Raw genomic sequence first — 18554 nt, forward strand, 5'->3', positions numbered from 1 at the left:
TTTATAGCGAGATCGTTTGAGTATTGGATGTCTTGCTGCAGCTTTAAAGCGCCTTTACAGGTGAGGCCACACCTTGAGTATTGTGTGCAGTGTTAATTTCCTAGTTTGAGGAAGGACATTGTTGCTCCTGAGTGAGTGATAGATAGGGCCATAGAGTTTCACAGCATTGAAACAGACCCTTCAGACCAAGTCGTCTATGTTGACCAGATATCCGAAACTAATCTAGTCCCATTTGACAGCATCTGTCTCATATACCTCTAAACTCTTCCTATTCATATACCAATTCAGATGCCTTCAAAATGCTGTAATTGTACCAGTCTCTAACACTTCTTCTAGCAGCTTATTCCATACACGCACCACCCTCTGTGTGAAATAGTTGCCCCTTAGGTCCCTTTTAAATCCTTCTCCTCTCATCTTAAACCTATGCTCTTTAGTTTTGGATCCCCATCCCAGGGAAAAGTCACTTAAAAGCTCACGACGGGTGTGGATAGGGTGAATAGACAACTTCTATAATGTCATCCCTCAGCCTCTGACATTCCAGGGAAAAACATTCCAGGCTTTCCAGCCTCTCTTTATAACTCAAATGCTCCAAACCTGGCAACATCCATATAAACCTTCTCTGAACCCTTTCAAGTTTCACAACATCCTTCCTATAGCAGGGAGACCAGAACTGCACACTGTATGCCAAAAGTGACCTAATCAATATCCTATACAGCCTCAACACGACCGCCCAATCCCTATACTCAATGCACAGACCAATGCAGGCAAGCATACCAAATGCCTTCTTCACTATCCTGCCTACCTGGGACTCCGTTTTCAACTGAACTGAACCTGCACTCCAAGGTCTCTTTGTTCAGCAACACTCCCTGGGACCTTACCATTAAGTGTATAAGTCCTGCCCTGATTTGCCTTTCCAAAATGCAGCACCTCACATTTATCTAAAATCAAACTCCGTCTGCCACTCCTCAGCCCATTGGCCCATCTGATCAAGATCCACTTGTAATCTGAGGCAACCTTCTTCGCTGTCCACTATACCTCCAAATTTGGTGTCATCTGCAAACTTACTAACTATACCTCCTATGTTCACATCCAAATCATTTACATAAATGACAAAAAGGACTGGACCCAGCACCGATCCTTGTGGCACTCCACTGGTCACAGGTCTCCAGTCTGAAAAGCAATCCTCCACCACGCCCCTCTGTCTTCTACTTTTGAGCCAGTTCTGTATCCAAATGGCTAGTTCTCCCTGTGTTCCATGTAATCTAACCTTGCTCACCAGTCTACCATGGGGAACCTTGTCAAACGCCTTACTGAAGTCCATTTAGATCATGTCCACCATGCTGCCCTCATCAATCCTCTTCCTTACTTCTTCAAAAACTCAATCAAAATCGTGAGACATGATTTCCCAGGCATAAAGCCATGTTGACTATCCCTAATCAGTCCTTGCCTTTCCAAATACATGTAAATCCTGTCCCACAGGATTCCTTCCAACAACTTGCCCACGACGATGTCAGGCTCACTGGTCCATAGTTCCCTGACTTGCCCTTACCACTTTCTTAAATAGTGGCACCACTTTAGCCAACCTCCAGTCTTTCAGCACCTTACCTGTGACTATCGATGATACAAATATCTCAACAAGGGGCACAGCAATCACTTCCCTTCCTTCCCACAGAGTTTTAGGGTACACCTGATTAGGTCCCAGGGATTTATCCACCATTATGCATTTTAAGATGTCCAGCACCTCCTCCTATGTAATATGGACATTTTTTCAAGATATCGTTATTTGTTTCCTCTTGTTCTCTATCTTCTATATCCTCTCCCCAGTAAACAGTGATGTAAAATACTCGTTTAGTATTTCCCCCATCTCGTGTACTTCCACACACAGGTTGCCTTGCTGATCTTTGAATGGCCCTATTCTCTCCCTTGTTACTTTTTTGTCCTTAATGCATTTGTAGAATTCCTTTGGATTCTCCCTAACCCTGTTTGCAAAAGCTATCGCATTTCCCCTTTTTGCCTTCCTGATTTCCCTTTTAAGTATACTCCTTTTGCATTTATACTGTTCTCGGGATTCACTTGATCTCTGCTGTCTGTACCTGACATAGCTTCCTTCTTTTTCTTGATCAAAACCTTAATTTCTCTAATCATCCAGCATTCCTTCCAGCTACAGCCTTGCCCTTCATCCTAATAGGAACATACTGTCTCTGGGCTCTCGTTATCTTATATTTGAAGGATTCTCATTTTCCAGCCATCCCTTTAACTGCTAACATCTGCCTCCAATCAAATTTTGCAAGTTCTTGCCTAATTCCATTAAAATTGGCCTTCATGCAATTTATAACTTCAACTTTTAGTTCCGGTCTATCCTTCTTCATGACTATTTAAAATTCATAGAATTATGGTCACTGGCCCGAAAGTGCTCTCCCACTGACACCTCAGTCACCAAGAGTAAGTCAGGTTTTCCACCTTCTCTACTTAATGAATCCACATGCTGAATCAGAAAATTGTCTTGTACACATTTAACAAATTCCTCTCCATCCAAGCCCTTAACAACATAGCAGTCCCAGTCTATATTTAGAAATTTAAAATCCCCTACCATAGCCATCCTATTATTCTTACAGATAACTGAGATCTCCTTACAACTTGTTTCTCAATTTCCTGCTGACTTTTGCAGGGTCTATAGTACAATCCTAACAAGGTGGTCATCCCTTTCTTATTTCTCAGTTCCGCCCAAATAACTTGCTTGGACATACTTCCAGGAATATCCTCCTTATATACAGCCATAATGTTGTCCCTAATCAAAATCGCCACTCCCTCTCCTTTCCTGCTCCCCTTTCTATCCTTCTCATACCATCTATTACCTGGAACATTAAGCTGCCAGTCCTGTCCATCCCTGAGCTGCTTCTTTGTAATCACTTTGATATCCCAGTCCCATGTTCCGCACCATGCCCTGAGTTCATCTGCCTTACCAGTCTTGGTACTCGAAACCTGGCTGTCAGTGCTACATTCCCCTGAGTCCTTCACCCTCTACATTTTTCAAAACAGCATACTTGTTGAGATGGGGATAGCCACAGGAGACTCCTGCACTAACTACACTTCCTCTCTGACTTCCTGGAGGTAACCCATCTGCTGACTGTATCTGTGGATTTTCTCACTTCCTGCGACTGCCATTCATCACCCCCCCCCCCCTTCACTCCTGTAAATTTTTCATTGCCTCTCACTGCCGCTCCATGTGATCTAACAGGATTCACAACAAAACACACTTCCTGCAGACATAATCATCAGTAACAATCTACAGACCCAGTCATACTGCTCTATAAACACTACTCCAGGCTAACTTACTACCTATGTTTTATGATTTTAAAGTTTAATCAAGAGCAAAAGTTCTCAGGATGGCAGGACGACCATATGAAGAAAGACTGTATTGACTGGGCTTGTATTCGCTGGAATATAGAAGAATGAGGGGGAATCTCATAGAAACATAAAAAATTCTGATGAGACTGTCCAGGCTAAATGCAGGTAGCATGTTTCCAGTGTTAGAGAAGTCCAGAGCTAGGGGTCACAGTCTAAGAATAAGGGGTAAGCCATTCAGGACTGAGATGAGGAAGGATTTCTTCACACAGTTGTAAGCATAGAGAATTCTCTCCCACAGAAAGCTATTGGAGCCAATTTGTTAGATATATTCAAGAGGAACTGGACGTGGCATTTGCAGCTAAAGGGATCAAGCAGTAAGGATAGAAGGTGGGAATGGGATGCTGAGATTGCACGATCAGCCCCATCATCATATTGGTGCAAGTTTGAACAGCCGAATAGCCTACTCCTGCACCTATTTTCTAAGTTTCTATGTTTTATGTTTAGACACAATCATTAACTCTGTTTTTCTCTCCACAGATACCACCAGACTTGCAGACTTTCTCCAGTGCTTTGTTTTTATTTCAGATTTACAGCATCTGCAGTATTTTGCTCTTTTACCAATTCCTATCTTACTCTTCCTAATGCTTCTTTCTTTCTCTCTGTCTCTCTTTTGTTTTCTATTTTGAATCTGACTCTAATTCAGCCTACTTCCTTCACCTGGTTTACTCACACAGGTTCATTTTCTTTCTCCTTTGGTTAAAGAGAAAGACTGCTGGATCAACAGCTCACTATGCTCTCCGCTATTCCGTTGTTGTTGTCACCAGCTCTCACTTCCAGAGAATAAGGAAAAGGCTACAATTCACAGTGCTCACCAGAGGGTGTCCCAATTTCTTAGCCATTCTCTGTCTCACATAAACTCAAACTCCCTCTCTTGTTCTTTCTTACTCTCACTCAGTGTCACACACATCTCCCATTTCTCCTAGATATCCCCTTCAGTTGCAACGCTGTCGGTATGAAGTCAAAAATCTCCTCCACAACATTATAACCTAACAATGAACTCAGTTAAAGTCATCAGCTTAATTCATTTGTTAAAACATTAAAGAAAGGAATTTAAAATAACTGTGTCAATGCTGGTACCATATCAGAACCACGTGGCTATATTCAAGAATGGTCTGAAACATACTCACTGGGGGTCCCTGTCTGCCAGGTTCTCCCATCAGTCCTGGTTTGCCTTTGTGTCCCTAGAAAGGAAAATGAAACAGTAATAAGACTGGCATTGAGCAGACTGTGATGATCATTCCTTTATCATATCAGCCTACTTTTACTGCTATTTAGAAGTTCACTATTTTGCTAGACTGTGTTAAACTAATTACATTTTAAAATGCAAAGTAAACATGTTTTAGCTCCATGATTTAACAGTGACCCACCTTGAGACCCTGAAGTCCCTGTGGGCCTTTCAGTCCTGGAGGGCAAGAGGTTGGGCACTACAAAAAAACAGAAATAATTTAGGCACATAGTTACTAATGAAATATATTTCAGATGTTGTGCTTCAGTTTCGCTCTCTATATCCTGTTTCACTCTCACTCAGCCTGTCCTTCATTCTCATTCCCCAGGAGCCTCTGCTCTGGCTCTCTGTTTACACACTGAATCATACATTCAGGACCTTGGCCTACAGCTAGACTGCAGTGATCCTCAATGCCCTCTTGCCTGAGCATAGTGACTGCTGATGACTGTCCTCCAGGGACCCCATTTTTTTCAAAAGAGCCTGACAGTAAGCATTCTGGAGGTATCATGGCAGACTCCAAATCACAAAGGCACAATGAGGCACTCTGATCCTAACTGTGTCTTCTACATCAGAGTCCCAGACCTTAAGAGATATTTGTTAATGCCCAGCCATCCCAGCTGAGATCATCTGGCACAGTAGAGAGCAAAGCACGAAGCTGGCAGATCTGACATGGGGATTACAAAACACCAAATATTATCAAATCACACAACAAGGCAGAAGGCCATTCAATTCTTTGGGTCTGTGCCAATTCTTTAGAAGTGTTTTCTAATGAATCTCATTGAACTTCCTGTTTTCTCATAGATCTCGAAAATTTTTAATTTTTACATATATATCCAATTCCTGTTTGGCAGTCACTAATGAACCTGCCTCCACCATTCTTTCAGCTAGTATATTCCAGATGACTACAACAATTCTCCTGCCTGGTTCTTTTTGCCATTTATCACAAAATATAAAAAGACTACATTCTTTTCTACTTGTCCTCCCTCCTTATGCATCACTGTACAAGTGGCCTTTACCTGCAGGCACCCAGTGCTGAGGTTCTCATTGGTTCTCCAGTAAGAAGCTCTGAGGATCGTTTTGTAACTCATCTTTGTGTCAACCAGCAGATTACTCCTATGTCAGTACGATGCCCCAGTGAGCAGTCAGAGCACACAAGATTTCCCATACCAACACCAGATTGCCTGGTAGAACCATGATAAGTCCCAGACTATGTAATGATACTGGGAACTGAGCAGAAGACAATAGATAATAGGTGCAGGAGTAGGCCATTCTGCCCTTCGAGCCTGCACCACAAAGCCAGAGGCTGTGAAGTCTGAAGTTGAAGGCATTGCCTGTGAATCCAGGACCTAGCTAGCAATGTCCTCATCCCATGAATGAATTTCTAAATATCAATTGTTCCCAGACTCAAATCATGAATTACCTACATATCATCATGACTTGTAAGAGGACCCCTCAATTCTCCAATCTCTCACCTAATGAGGTGAAAGCGCAAGCCTCAAGGTGCTTAGTCAACAACAGAATTGCAAATTTAACTGGGAAGATGTGAAACAACCCAGCCCAGTGCACTTGCAGAAGATTGGTGGGACCCTTCCCAAGTGAGAACCAGGGCAACAAAGAGAGGCGAAGTCCGAGTTTGAGAAGGGAATGGTTACTGGAGGGCAAAAGTCAGAATAATCATCCCTAAAAATGGTGTACTATTTTGTGTTACAGTTCTAAGGGGCAGTCCCAGAATTCAAACCTATCACCTGACGTCTCGAGAGACGAGAGAAATGAGCTGCACACAGTGCTGCACTGAATTATTATTTCACCATGGAGGTTACAACCCTTCAACCTTCATTACTTTTTATGCTGCACACAATCATCTGTCCAGTAGATTATCAATATTCGACATCTCTTTATTCTTAATCATTTTGTACAACCCTGAACATTAACATAGTTTCTGTCACAGTCACTAACTCAGCAAGTAATTTCTTAATTCGCTGTATAATGATGTTTCTCATGCTGCCCAATGTTCCAAATCTCTTACATTACCCTCCACCTATGGTTCCTTCTTGCTGGCTATTGCAAAGCAATTGTTCCTATTTGTCTTGTTTTATTCTTTCAGAATTTTAAGCGATTCAATGGTATTTATTGGTGAAAATGTATTTGTTTTTAAATGCGTCCTTCAGACTTGCATTCCCTGATTTCAGGCAGTAAGTTGTGTTGTGAACTCATGAACTTAATGTCTCAGCAATTTCATGAGCACAGGTTGTCAACACTTGCATCCTGACACCAGTACAACATTAAATTAGATCAGAGTGGGCCCACTTTAAATTTTGAATTACAATATAATACGATGAACCATTGAATAGGTCATCCTTACCAGGAGGTCCGCACTCCCTTCTGCACCGTGAAGGTTACCAGGAAGCCCCTGTACAAACAAAGCAGATAACCATCATAGAACATAGAACTGTACAGCACAAGAACGAGCCCTTCAGCCCATGACATTGTGCCAAACATGATGCCAAATGAAACTAATCCCTTCTGCCTGCCATTGGTCTATATCCCTCCATTTCTTGCATATTCATGTGGTTATCAAAAAGTCCCTCAAATGCCCCTATTGTATATGCCTCCAACACCATCCCTGACAATTCTACACTCGCTGTGTAAAAACCTTGCCCCTCATGTCTCTTTTGAACTTTCCCCCTTTAATCTTAAATGCATGCCCAAGTATTAGAAATTTCAACTCTGGGAAAAAGAATCTGATTGTCAACCATATCGATGCACCTCATTATCTTAGAGACTTCTATGAAGTCTTGCCTCAGCCAGCGCCACTCAAGAGAAAAGAACCCGAGTTTTTCTAGCTTCTCCTTATAGCTCATGCCCTCTAATGCAGGCAGCATCCTGGTAAACCTCTTCTGCACCCTCTCAAAAGCCACCACATCCTCCCTGTCATGTGGCGACCAGAGCTGAATACAATACAATTCTTTGGCCTGACCAAAGTTTTATAAAGCTGCAACATGACATCTTGACTCCACCAATCTACTCTGACTATAGGATTTGCATCCTTTCAAGTTGAAAGGTGGGTCACCGTTTGCAATTAGATGTGCCTGCAACTCAATGTTGGGTATCTGTTATTGTGAACACAAACCATTTACACTAGTCAATTACATTCCACCAGTAACTTACTTTGAAGGTTCTGAGAGTCTACAATTAAACGATGTCAATTTTTAGGTTACATTTTAGCCAGTAGATTGTTGTTTATTCTATCTCATAACTCATCAGTTAAGCTAAGTACCTGACTACAGACATTTTGCACATATAGCACCTCTCAGAAAGCCATGTATTTTCCTGCAGGACACATGGACAAAGTTACCGAAAGACATCAAATACCTTCATGTTAGATAATAAGCTATTATGTTCATTAATAACATGCAACTTGCAAAGATAAACTTGGAAATATGCTGGCATACCTGTTGACCTGGTGGTCCTGGTCGGCCAATTGCTCCAATCTGTCCTGCTGCACCCTTCAAGATAAATCAGTTCATGAATTGTAGCAGCACAACTAGGCCTTAACTGTAAACAAATGGTCAGTTCAGTAACAATAATGAATTTGGCACAGTAGAAAATTGTGGTGGAATGAAGTTGCAGAGTGTGTGGTTTTGATAGTTGAGCAGTGGTGGGAGACAGTGGTGGAAAAGACACAGTGTAGGAGGGGAAGGGTGAAATCATCTGGTGTATGGGCAAAAGAAATGGTGTGACACTCAGGAGTTGAACAATTTCCAAAGAAGAATGGTAGATGGTAGATAAGGAATGGGATCAAAACATTGTATTCTAAACATTGTATACAAAGAAAGGGGAAGACTTGCATTTATATAGCACCTTCCACAACCTCAAGAGTGCAGGTTCAATGCTGTGAAAAAGACTGCTCATTAATGACAGGTAGAAAATAAGGTAGGGAAGTGTGCAATAAAAGAAATGAAGCCATAAAAACCCAACCGAAGATAATGAAGAAATCTGTGCCTGCATGAAGCAAGACCTGGACAACATTCTGGCTTGGGCTGACAAGTTGGAAGTAATATTCAAGCCAAACAAGTGACAGGTCATGATCATCTCCAACAATCTCCCCATCCTATTCAATACCATCACTGAATCCTTCACCATTAAGATTCTGGGGGCTATCATGATCAGAAACTGAACTGGACCAGCCATATAAATACCATAAACAGAATGCTCTCCATTGGTCGGGATGAGTGCAGCATTAATTCATGAAGCTCGTTATCTTTCAGGACAAAGCAACCTGCTTTGACTGGGACCACATTCACCACCATCAACATTCACGATGTTTACTGCCAGTGTACACATGTGTACCATCACAAGGTGTGCTGCCACAACGGATCAAGGCTCCTTAAACTACACCTTCCAAGCCTGTCACCTCAAGCACCTACACAAACAAAAACAACAGACACATAGGAAACTCTCGTCTGCAAGTTCCCTTCACAACTACAGAGCACTCTAACTTGGAATGATATCATAATTCCTTCATTTGGACTTCAGCAAGGCTTTTGCTAAGGTCCTGCATGGGAGCTTGATAGCCAAGGTAATAACTCATGGAATCCAAGGAATTTTGGCAAACTGAATCCAGAATTGGTCGAGTGGCAGGAAGCAGAAGGTGACGGTTGAGGATTGTTTTTCTGACTGGAAGACTGTGTTCACTGGGGTCTCACAGGGGTCAGTGCAGGGGTCTTTGCTATTTGTGGTTTAAATAAATGATTTAGACTTTAATGTAGGAAGGTTGATCAAAAATTTCACAGTTGATACAAAAATTGTTGGGTGGTAAATAGTGAGGAGCATAGCCTTAGGCTATAAAGGATATAGATGGGCTGGTCAGATGGGCAGATCAGTGGCAATTGGAATTCAATTTGAATAAATGTGAGGTGATATACTTGGGCAGGACAAACATGAGAATATACGATGAACAGGAGGACCCTGGGAAGCACAAAGAATCAAAGGGGCCTTGGTGTGCAGATACACTGGTCCCTTAAAACATCAGAAAAGGTGATAAAGTGGTTGAGAGGACATATACTACATTTGCCTTTATTAGTCAAGAAATAAAATTTAAGAGCAGAGGGGTTACGCTGGAACTATACAAAAACATTGGTTAGACCACAGCTATAGAGAACGGTGTACATTTCTGGAAGTCATATTACAGAAGGAATGTGGTAGCACTGGAGACAGTACAGAGCAGATTTACGAGGATGTTGTCTGGGCTGAAGAGTTTTAGTTATGAATAGAGACTGGACAGACTGAGATTGTATTCCTTGGAGCAGAGGAGACTGAGAGGGGACATGATTGAGATGTACAAAGTTATGAGGGGCATAGATAGACAGGAAGAAACTCTCCCCTTTGATGGAGGGATCAATGACAAGGAGGCCTAGATTGAAGGTAAGGGGCAGAAGGTGCAGAGGAGATGAGGAATAGTTTTATCAGCCAGAGGGTGGTGGGAGTCTGGAACTCAGTGCCTATAAAGATGGTACAGGCAGAAACCCGCATAACATTTAAGAAGTATTAAATGTGCACTTGTGATGGTAATTCATACAAATGCTGGAAATAGGATTAGAATATTGTAGTTAAGGGGTTGTTTCTGACCAGTGCTAATGCTATGGGCCGAAGGGTCTTTTTTTGTGCTGTTGATCTCAAAACTCCTGGAACTCAGTCCTTAATAGCACAGTAAGCGGAGCTACACCCCAAGGACTATAATGGTTCAAGACGGCAGCTCAATGCAAACTTCCCAAAGGCAAAAAAAAAGTCATTAACTAGTTACATCCAGTTATAGAGTCATAGACATGTACAGCACAGAAACAGACACTTTGGTCCAACTCATCCATGCTGACCAGATGTCCCAACCTAATCTAGTCCTGCCTGCCAGCACCGGGCCCATATCCCTCCAAACCCTTCCGATTCATCCAGATTTTAAATGTTGCAATTGTACCAGCCTCCACCACTTCCTCTGGCATCTCATTCCATACACGTACCACCTGCTGTGTGAAAAAGATGCCCCTTATGTCTCTTTAATATATTTCTCCTCTCACCCTAAACCGATGCCCTCGAGCTCTGGACTCTCCACAACCCAGGGAAGAGACTTTGTCTATCTATCCTATCCATGCCCCTCATGATTTTATAAACCTCTATGAGGTCAACCCTCAGCCTCTGATGCTCCAAGGAAAACAGCTCCAGCCTGTTCAACCTCTCCTTATAGCTCAAATCCTACAACCCTGGCAATATCCTTGTAAATCTTTTCTGAACCCTTTCAAGTTTCACAACATCCTTCCGATAGGAAGGAGACCAGAATTGCATGCAATGTTCCAAAAGTGGCCTAATCAATGTCCTGTACAGCCACAACATGACCTTCCAACTCCCATACTCAATATTCTGACCAATGAAGAAAAACATACCACTATCCTATCTACCTGGGACTCTACTTTCATGGTGCTATGAACCTGCACTCCAAGGTCACTTTGTTCAGCAACACTCCCTAGGACCTTACCATTAAGTGTATAAGTCTTGTTAAGGTTTGCTTTCCCAAAATGCAGCACCTTGCATTTATCTAAATTAAACTCCATTTGCCACTTCTGTCGAAATTAAACTCCATTGGCCCATCTGATCAAGATCCCGTTGTAATCTGAGGTAACCTTCTTTGCTGTCCACTACACCTCCAATTTTGGTGTCATTTGCAAACTTACTAACTGTGACTCCTATGCTTGCATCCAAATCACTGATCCTTGTGGCCTCAAGAGTGAAGGTAAATATTCTGATTTCTAAAACATGAGTGGTTTTTCCAAGAGTTGGTTTTGGCCAAATTAGCAATAAAAATGATGTATCTCCTTTTTAGCCCACATAACCAGCGGAAGACAGTACCTGTCTCCAATCAGTGAATTATAAAGTGAATACAGGATTTGGTAGTGCATAGAGGATTTGGTAACGAATCCAGGCTTGGACAGTGAATGGAGGATTGGATAGTAAATATAGGATTGGGTACAGAATACAGGATTGGGTATAGAATACAGGATTGGGTACAGAATACAGGATTGGGTACAGAATACAGGATTGGGTACAGAATACAGGATTGGGGAGATAGGATTAGTTAGTAAGCAGTAGATTGGAGAATGCACAGAGGCTTGATAATGATCAGAGGACTGGATGGTGAACAGGGGACTGAATCGAGAGTAGAGAATTGGATAATGAATAGGAGTTGAGTGATTACAGGATTGGACAGTGATTACAGGATTGGACAGTGATTAGAGGATTGGATAGTGATTAGAGGATTGGATAATGTTTACAGGATTGGATAGTGATTAGATGATTGGACAGTGATTAGAGGATTGATAGGGATTAGAGGATTGATAGGGATTAGAGGATTGATAGGGATTAGAGGATTGGACAGTGATTGGAGGATTAGATAGGGATTAGAGGATTGGACAGTGATTACAGGATTGGACAGTGATTACAGCTTGGGATACTGATTAGATACTTATTACAGGATTGGACAGTGATTAGCGGATTGGATAGTGTTTACAGGATTGGATAGTGATTAGATGATTGATAGGGATTAGAGGATTGATAGGGATTAGAGGATTGGACAGTGATTAGAGGATTAGATAGGGATTAGAGGATTGGACAGTGATCACAGCTTGGGATACTGATTAGATACTTATTACAGGATTGGACAGTGATTACAGGATTGGATAATGATTAGAGGTTTGGACAGTGATTTAGAGGAGTGGATAGGGATTTGAGGATTGGACAGGGATTAGAGGATTGGACAGGGATTAGAGGATTGGACAGGGATTAGAGGATTGGACAGTGATTGGAGGATTAGACAGTGATTGGAGGATTGGACAGTGATTGGAGGATTGGACAGTGATTGGAGGATTGGACAGTGTTTGGAGGATTGGACAGTGTTTGGAGGATTGGACAGTGTTTGGAGGATTGGACAGTGTTTGGAGGATTGGACAGTGATTGGAGGATTGGACAGTGTTTGGAGGATTGGACAGTGTTTGGAGGATTGGACAGTGTTTGGAGGATTGGACAGTGTTTGGAGGATTGGACAGGGATTGGAGGATTGGACAGGGATTGGAGGATTGGACAGGGATTGGAGGATTGGACAGGGATTGGAGGATTGGACAGGGATTGGAGGATTGGACAGGGATTGGAGGATTGGACAGGGATTGGAGGATTGGACAGGGATTGGAGGATTGGACAGTGATTGGAGGATTGGACAGGGATTGGAGGATTGGACAGGGATTGGAGGATTGGACAGGGTTGAAACTTTATTGCTGGAACAGCACAGCAGGTCAGGCAGCATCCAGGGAACAGGAGATTCGACGTTTCGGGCACAGGCCCTTCTTCAGGAATGGCCTGAAGAAGGGCCTGTGCCCGAAACGTCGAATCTCCTGTTCCCTGGATGCTGCCTGACCTGCTGTGCTGTTCCAGCAATAAAGTTTCAACTTTGATCTCCAGCATCTGCAGACCTCACTTTCTCCTCGAGGATTGGACAGGGATTGGAGGATTGGACAGGGATTGGAGGATTGGACAGGGATTAGAGGATTGGACAGGGATTAGAGGATTGGACATTGATTACAGGATTGGACCGTGATTAGAGGATTGCACAGGGATTAGAGGATTGCACAGGGATTAGAGGATTGGACAGGGATTAGAGGATTGGACAGGGATTAGAGGAGTGGACAGGGATTGGAGGAGTGGACAGTGATTGGAGGATTGGACAGTGATTGGAGGATTGGACAGTGATTGGAGGATTGGACAGTGTTTGGAGGATTGGACAGTGTTTGGAGGATTGGACAGTGTTTGGAGGATTGGACAGTGTTTGGAGGATTGGACAGGGATTGGAGGATTGGACAGGGATTGGAGGATTGGACAGGGATTGGAGGATTGGACAGGGATTGGAGGATTGGACAGTGATTGGAGGATTGGACAGGGATTGGAGGATTGGACAGGGATTGGAGGATTGGACAGGGATTGGAGGATTGGACAGGGATTGGAGGATTGGACAGGGATTAGAGGATTGGACAGGGATTAGAGGATTGGACAGGGATTAGAGGATTGGACAGGGATTAGAGGATTGGACATTGATTACAGGATTGCACAGGGATTAGAGGATTGGACAAGGATTATATGATTGGACAGTGAATAGAGGACTGGACAGGGATTAGAGGATTGGACATGGATTAGAGGATTGGACAGGGATTAGAGGATTGGACAGTGATTAGAGGAGTGGACAGTGATTAGAGGAGTGGACAGTGATTAGAGGAGTGGACAGTGATTAGAGGAGTGGACAGTGATTAGAGGAGTGGACAGTGATTGGAGGATTGGACAGGGATTGGAGGATTGGACAGTGATTGGAGGATTGGACAGGGATTGGAGGATTGGACAGGGATTGGAGGATTGGACAGGGATTAGAGGATTGGACATTGATTACAGGATTGGACCGTGATTAGAGGATTGCACAGGGATTAGAGGATTGCACAGGGATTAGAGAATTGGACAAGGATTATATGATTGGACAGTGAATAGAGGACTGGACAGTGATTAGAGGATTGGACAGTGATTAGAGGATTGGACAGGGATTAGAGGATTGGACAAGGATTATATGATTGGACAGTGAATAGAGGACTGGACAGTGATTAGAGGACAAGGATTAGAGGACAAGGATTATATGATTGGACAGTGAATAGAGGACTGGACAGTGATTAGAGGATTGGACAGTGATTAGAGGATTGGACAGTGATTCGAGGATTGAAAAGCGATTCGAGGATTGAAAAGCGATTCGAGGATTGAAAAGCGATTCGAGGATTGAAAAGCGATTCGAGGATTGGATAGTGATTAGACTATTGCACAGTAATTACATGAATGGACAGTGATTAGGAGATTAGATATTGATTGGAGGATTAGAGAGTGATTGGAGGATTAGAGAGTGATTAGAGGATTGGAAAGTGATTCGAGGATTGGTTAGTAATTGGAGGACTGGACAGTGATTGGAGGATTGGACAGTGATTGGAGGATTGGACAGTGATTGGAGGATTGGACAGTGATTACAGGATTGGACAGTGATTACAGGATTGGACAGTGATTACAGGATTGGACAGTGATTACAGGATTGGACAGTGATTAGAGGATTGGACAGTGATTAGAGCGTTGGACAGTGATTAGAGCGTTGGACAGTGATTAGAGCGTTGGACAGTGATTAGAGCGTTGGACAGTGATTAGAGCATTGGACAGTGATTAGAGCATTGGACAGTGATTGGAGGATTGAATAGTGATTACAAGATTGGACAGTGATTACGATTGGGCAGTAATGACAGGATTGGATCGAGATTTCAGGATTGGACAGTGATCACAGGATTGGACAGTGATCACAGGATTGGACAGTGATCACAGGATTGGACCGTGATCGGAGGATTCGACAGTGATCGGAGGATTGGACAGTGATTAGAGGATTGGACAGTGATTAGAGCATTGGACAGTGATTAGAGCATTGGACAGTGATTAGAGCATTGGACAGTGATTAGAGCATTGGACAGTGAATCGTTTGGACAGTGATTAGAGAATTGGACAGAGATTAGTGGATTGGATTGTGATTGGAGGATTCGATACTGATTAGGGGATTGAAAAGCGATTTGAGGATTGGATTGTGATTAGAGGATTGGATCATTATTAGAGGATTGGATAATGATTAGAGGATTGTATAGTGATTACTGGTTTGGACAGTGATTAGAGGATTGGACAGTGATTGGAGGATTGGACAGTGATTGGAGGATTGGACAGTGATCACAGGATTGGACAGTGATCACAGGATTGGACAGTGATCACTGGATGGGACCGTGATTGGAGGATTAGACAGTGATTCGTGGATTGAAAAGCGATTAGAGGATTGCATGAGGATTAGAGGATTGTATCGTGATTACAGGATTGGACAGTGATTACAGGATTGGACAGTGATTACAGGATTGAATAGCGATTAGATGATTGGACATGGATTACAGGATTGGGCAGTAATGACAGCATTGGATCGTGATTAGAGGATTGGACAGTGATTAGAGGATTGGACAGTGATTGGAGGATTGGACAGTGATTGGAAGATTGGACAGTGATTGGAGGATTGGAAAGCGATTTGAGGATTGGATCATGATTACAGGATTGGATCGTGATTAGAGGATTGGATAATGATTAGAGGATTGTATAGTGATTACTGGATTGGACAGTAATTAGAGGATTGGACAGTGATTGGAGGATTGGACAGTGATTGGAGGATTGGACAGTGATTGGAGGATTGGACAGTGATTGGAGGATTGGACAGTGATTGGAGGATTGGACAGTGATTGGAGGATTGGACAGTGATTGGAGGATTGGACAGTGATTGGAGGATTGGACAGTGATTGGAAGATTGGACAGTAATTGGAGGATTGGACAGTGATTGGAGGATTGGACAGTGATTGGAGGATTGGACAGTGATTGGAGGATTGGAAAGCGATTTGAGGATTGGACAGTGATTTGTGGATTGAAAAGCGATTAGAGGATTGGATGAGGATTAGAGGATTGTGTAGTGATTACTGGATTGGACAGTGATTAGAGGATTGGACAGTGATTAGAGGGTTGAAAAGCGATTAGAGCATTGGATATGGATTACAGGATTGGATCGTGATTAGGGGATTGGATAATGATTAGAGGATTGGACAGTGATTGGAGGATTGGACAGTGATTGGAGGATTGGACAGTGATTGGAGGATTGGACAGTGATTGGAGGATTGGACAGTGATTGGAGGATTGGACAGTGATTGGGTGATTGGACAGTGATAGGGTGATTGGACAGTGATTGGAGGATTGGACAGTGATTGGAGGATTGGACAGTGATTGGAGGATTGGACAGTGATTGGAGGATTGGACAGTGATTGGAGGATTGGACAGTGATTGGAGGATTGGACAGTGATTGGAGGATTGGACAGTGATTGGAAGATTGGACAGTGATTGGAGGATTGGAAAGCGATTTGAGGATTGGATCATGATTACAGGATTGGATCGTGATTAGAGGATTGGATAATGATTAGAGGATTGTATAGTGATTACTGGATTGGACAGTAATTAGAGGATTGGACAGTGATTGGAGGATTGGACAGTGATTGGAGGATTGGACAGTGATTGGAGGATTGGACAGTGATTGGAAGATTGGACAGTGATTGGAGGATTGGAAAGCGATTTGAGGATTGGATCATGATTACAGGATTGGATCGTGATTAGAGGATTGGATAATGATTAGAGGATTGTATAGTGATTACTGGATTGGACAGTAATTAGAGGATTGGACAGTGATTGGAGGATTGGACAGTGATTGGAGGATTGGACAGTGATTGGAGGATTGGACAGTGATTGGAGGATTGGACAGTGATTGGAGGATTGGACAGTGATTGGAGGATTGGACAGTGATTGGAAGATTGGACAGTAATTGGAGGATTGGACAGTAATTGGAGGATTGGACAGTGATTGGAGGATTGGACAGTGATTGGAGGATTGGACAGTGATTGGAGGATTGGACAGTGATTGGAGGATTGGACAGTGATTGGAGGATTGGAAAGCGATTTGAGGATTGGACAGTGATTTGTGGATTGAAAAGCGATTAGAGGATTGGATGAGGATTAGAGGATTGTGTAGTGATTACTGGATTGGACAGTGATTAGAGGATTGGACAGTGATTGGAGGATTGGACAGTGATTAGAGGGTTGAAAAGCGATTAGAGCATTGGATATGGATTACAGGATTGGATCGTGATTAGGGGATTGGATAATGATTAGAGGATTGGACAGTGATTGGAGGATTGGACAGTGATTGGAGGATTGGACAGTGATTGGAGGATTGGACAGTGATTGGAGGATTGGACAGTGATTGGGTGATTGGACAGTGATTGGGTGATTGGACAGTGATTGGAGGATTGGACAGTGATTGGAGGATTGGACAGTGATTGGAGGATTGGACAGTGATTGGAGGATTGGACAGTGATTGGAGGATTGGACAGTGATTGGAGGATTGGACAGTGATTGGAGGATTGGACAGTGATTGGAGGATTGGACAGTGATTCGAGGATTGGACAGTGATTCGAGGATTGGACAGTGATTCGAGGATTGGACAGTGATTCGAGGATTGGACAGTGATTCGAGGATTGGACAGTGATTGGATAGTTATTAGAAGATTGGACAGTGATTAGAGGATTGGACAGTGACTCGAGGATTCGACAGTGAGTAGAGGATTCAACAGAGACTAGAGGTTTCGACAGTGACTAGAGGATTCGATAGTGACTTGAGGATTCGATAGTGACTTGAGGATTCGACCGTGATTAGAGGACTCGACAGTGATTAGTGGATTCGACAGTGATTAGTGGATTCGACAGTGATTAGTGGATTCGACAGTGATTAGTGGATTCGACAGTGATTAGTGGATTCGACAGTGATTAGTGGATTCGACAGTGATTAGGTTGGACAGTGATTAGAGGATTGGACAGTGATTAGAGGATTGAAAAGCGATTAGAGGATTGAAAAGCGATTGGGGGATCCAAGATGGCGGCGACCCAGCAAGTCTGAGTCTGTAGTGCTCCTTCCAAGACTTGGGCAAAGAAGGCCACCCACCCCCACCACACTCACCAAATCATTTAAAATAGCTGTTTAATTTAATTAGTTGCTTAGTATTAATTTTAAACAATCTAATCTTCAGTAAAAATGACTAAAGGGAAGGGAGCCCGCAGCTCTCAGCAAGCAGGAACCCGTCCCCCACCCTCTCTAGCTACAGCAGAGGCGTCCGCAGCTGCCCCGGGGGATTTACCTACGGTGGCGAGCCTCGCGAAAATAATCTCCAAACTGGATGCGAAGACCGACGCTTT

At 43.1% G+C, this 18554-nt stretch overlaps 1 protein-coding gene across 1 annotated transcript in view; it reads right to left on the reverse strand.

The window, feature by feature from the left end:
- Window positions 1-18554, reverse strand: part of col9a2 (procollagen, type IX, alpha 2) — a 196595-nt gene that overhangs the window by 102102 nt on the left and 75939 nt on the right. The window contains exons 9-12 of the mRNA XM_087976944.1: window positions 8086-8139; window positions 6996-7043; window positions 4776-4832; window positions 4536-4589 (exon numbers count right to left, since the gene is read on the reverse strand). Of these exons, the coding sequence (XP_087833070.1) occupies window positions 4536-4589; window positions 4776-4832; window positions 6996-7043; window positions 8086-8139 (213 nt within the window). The remainder of the gene's footprint in view (window positions 1-4535; window positions 4590-4775; window positions 4833-6995; window positions 7044-8085; window positions 8140-18554) is intronic.

The sequence above is a fragment of the Chiloscyllium plagiosum genome, unplaced genomic scaffold, assembly GCF_037043375.1.
Source record: "Chiloscyllium plagiosum isolate Xiang-an unplaced genomic scaffold, Cpla_swu_hap1 HiC_scaffold_30, whole genome shotgun sequence".
Classification (NCBI taxonomy): Eukaryota; Metazoa; Chordata; class Chondrichthyes; order Orectolobiformes; family Hemiscylliidae; genus Chiloscyllium; species Chiloscyllium plagiosum.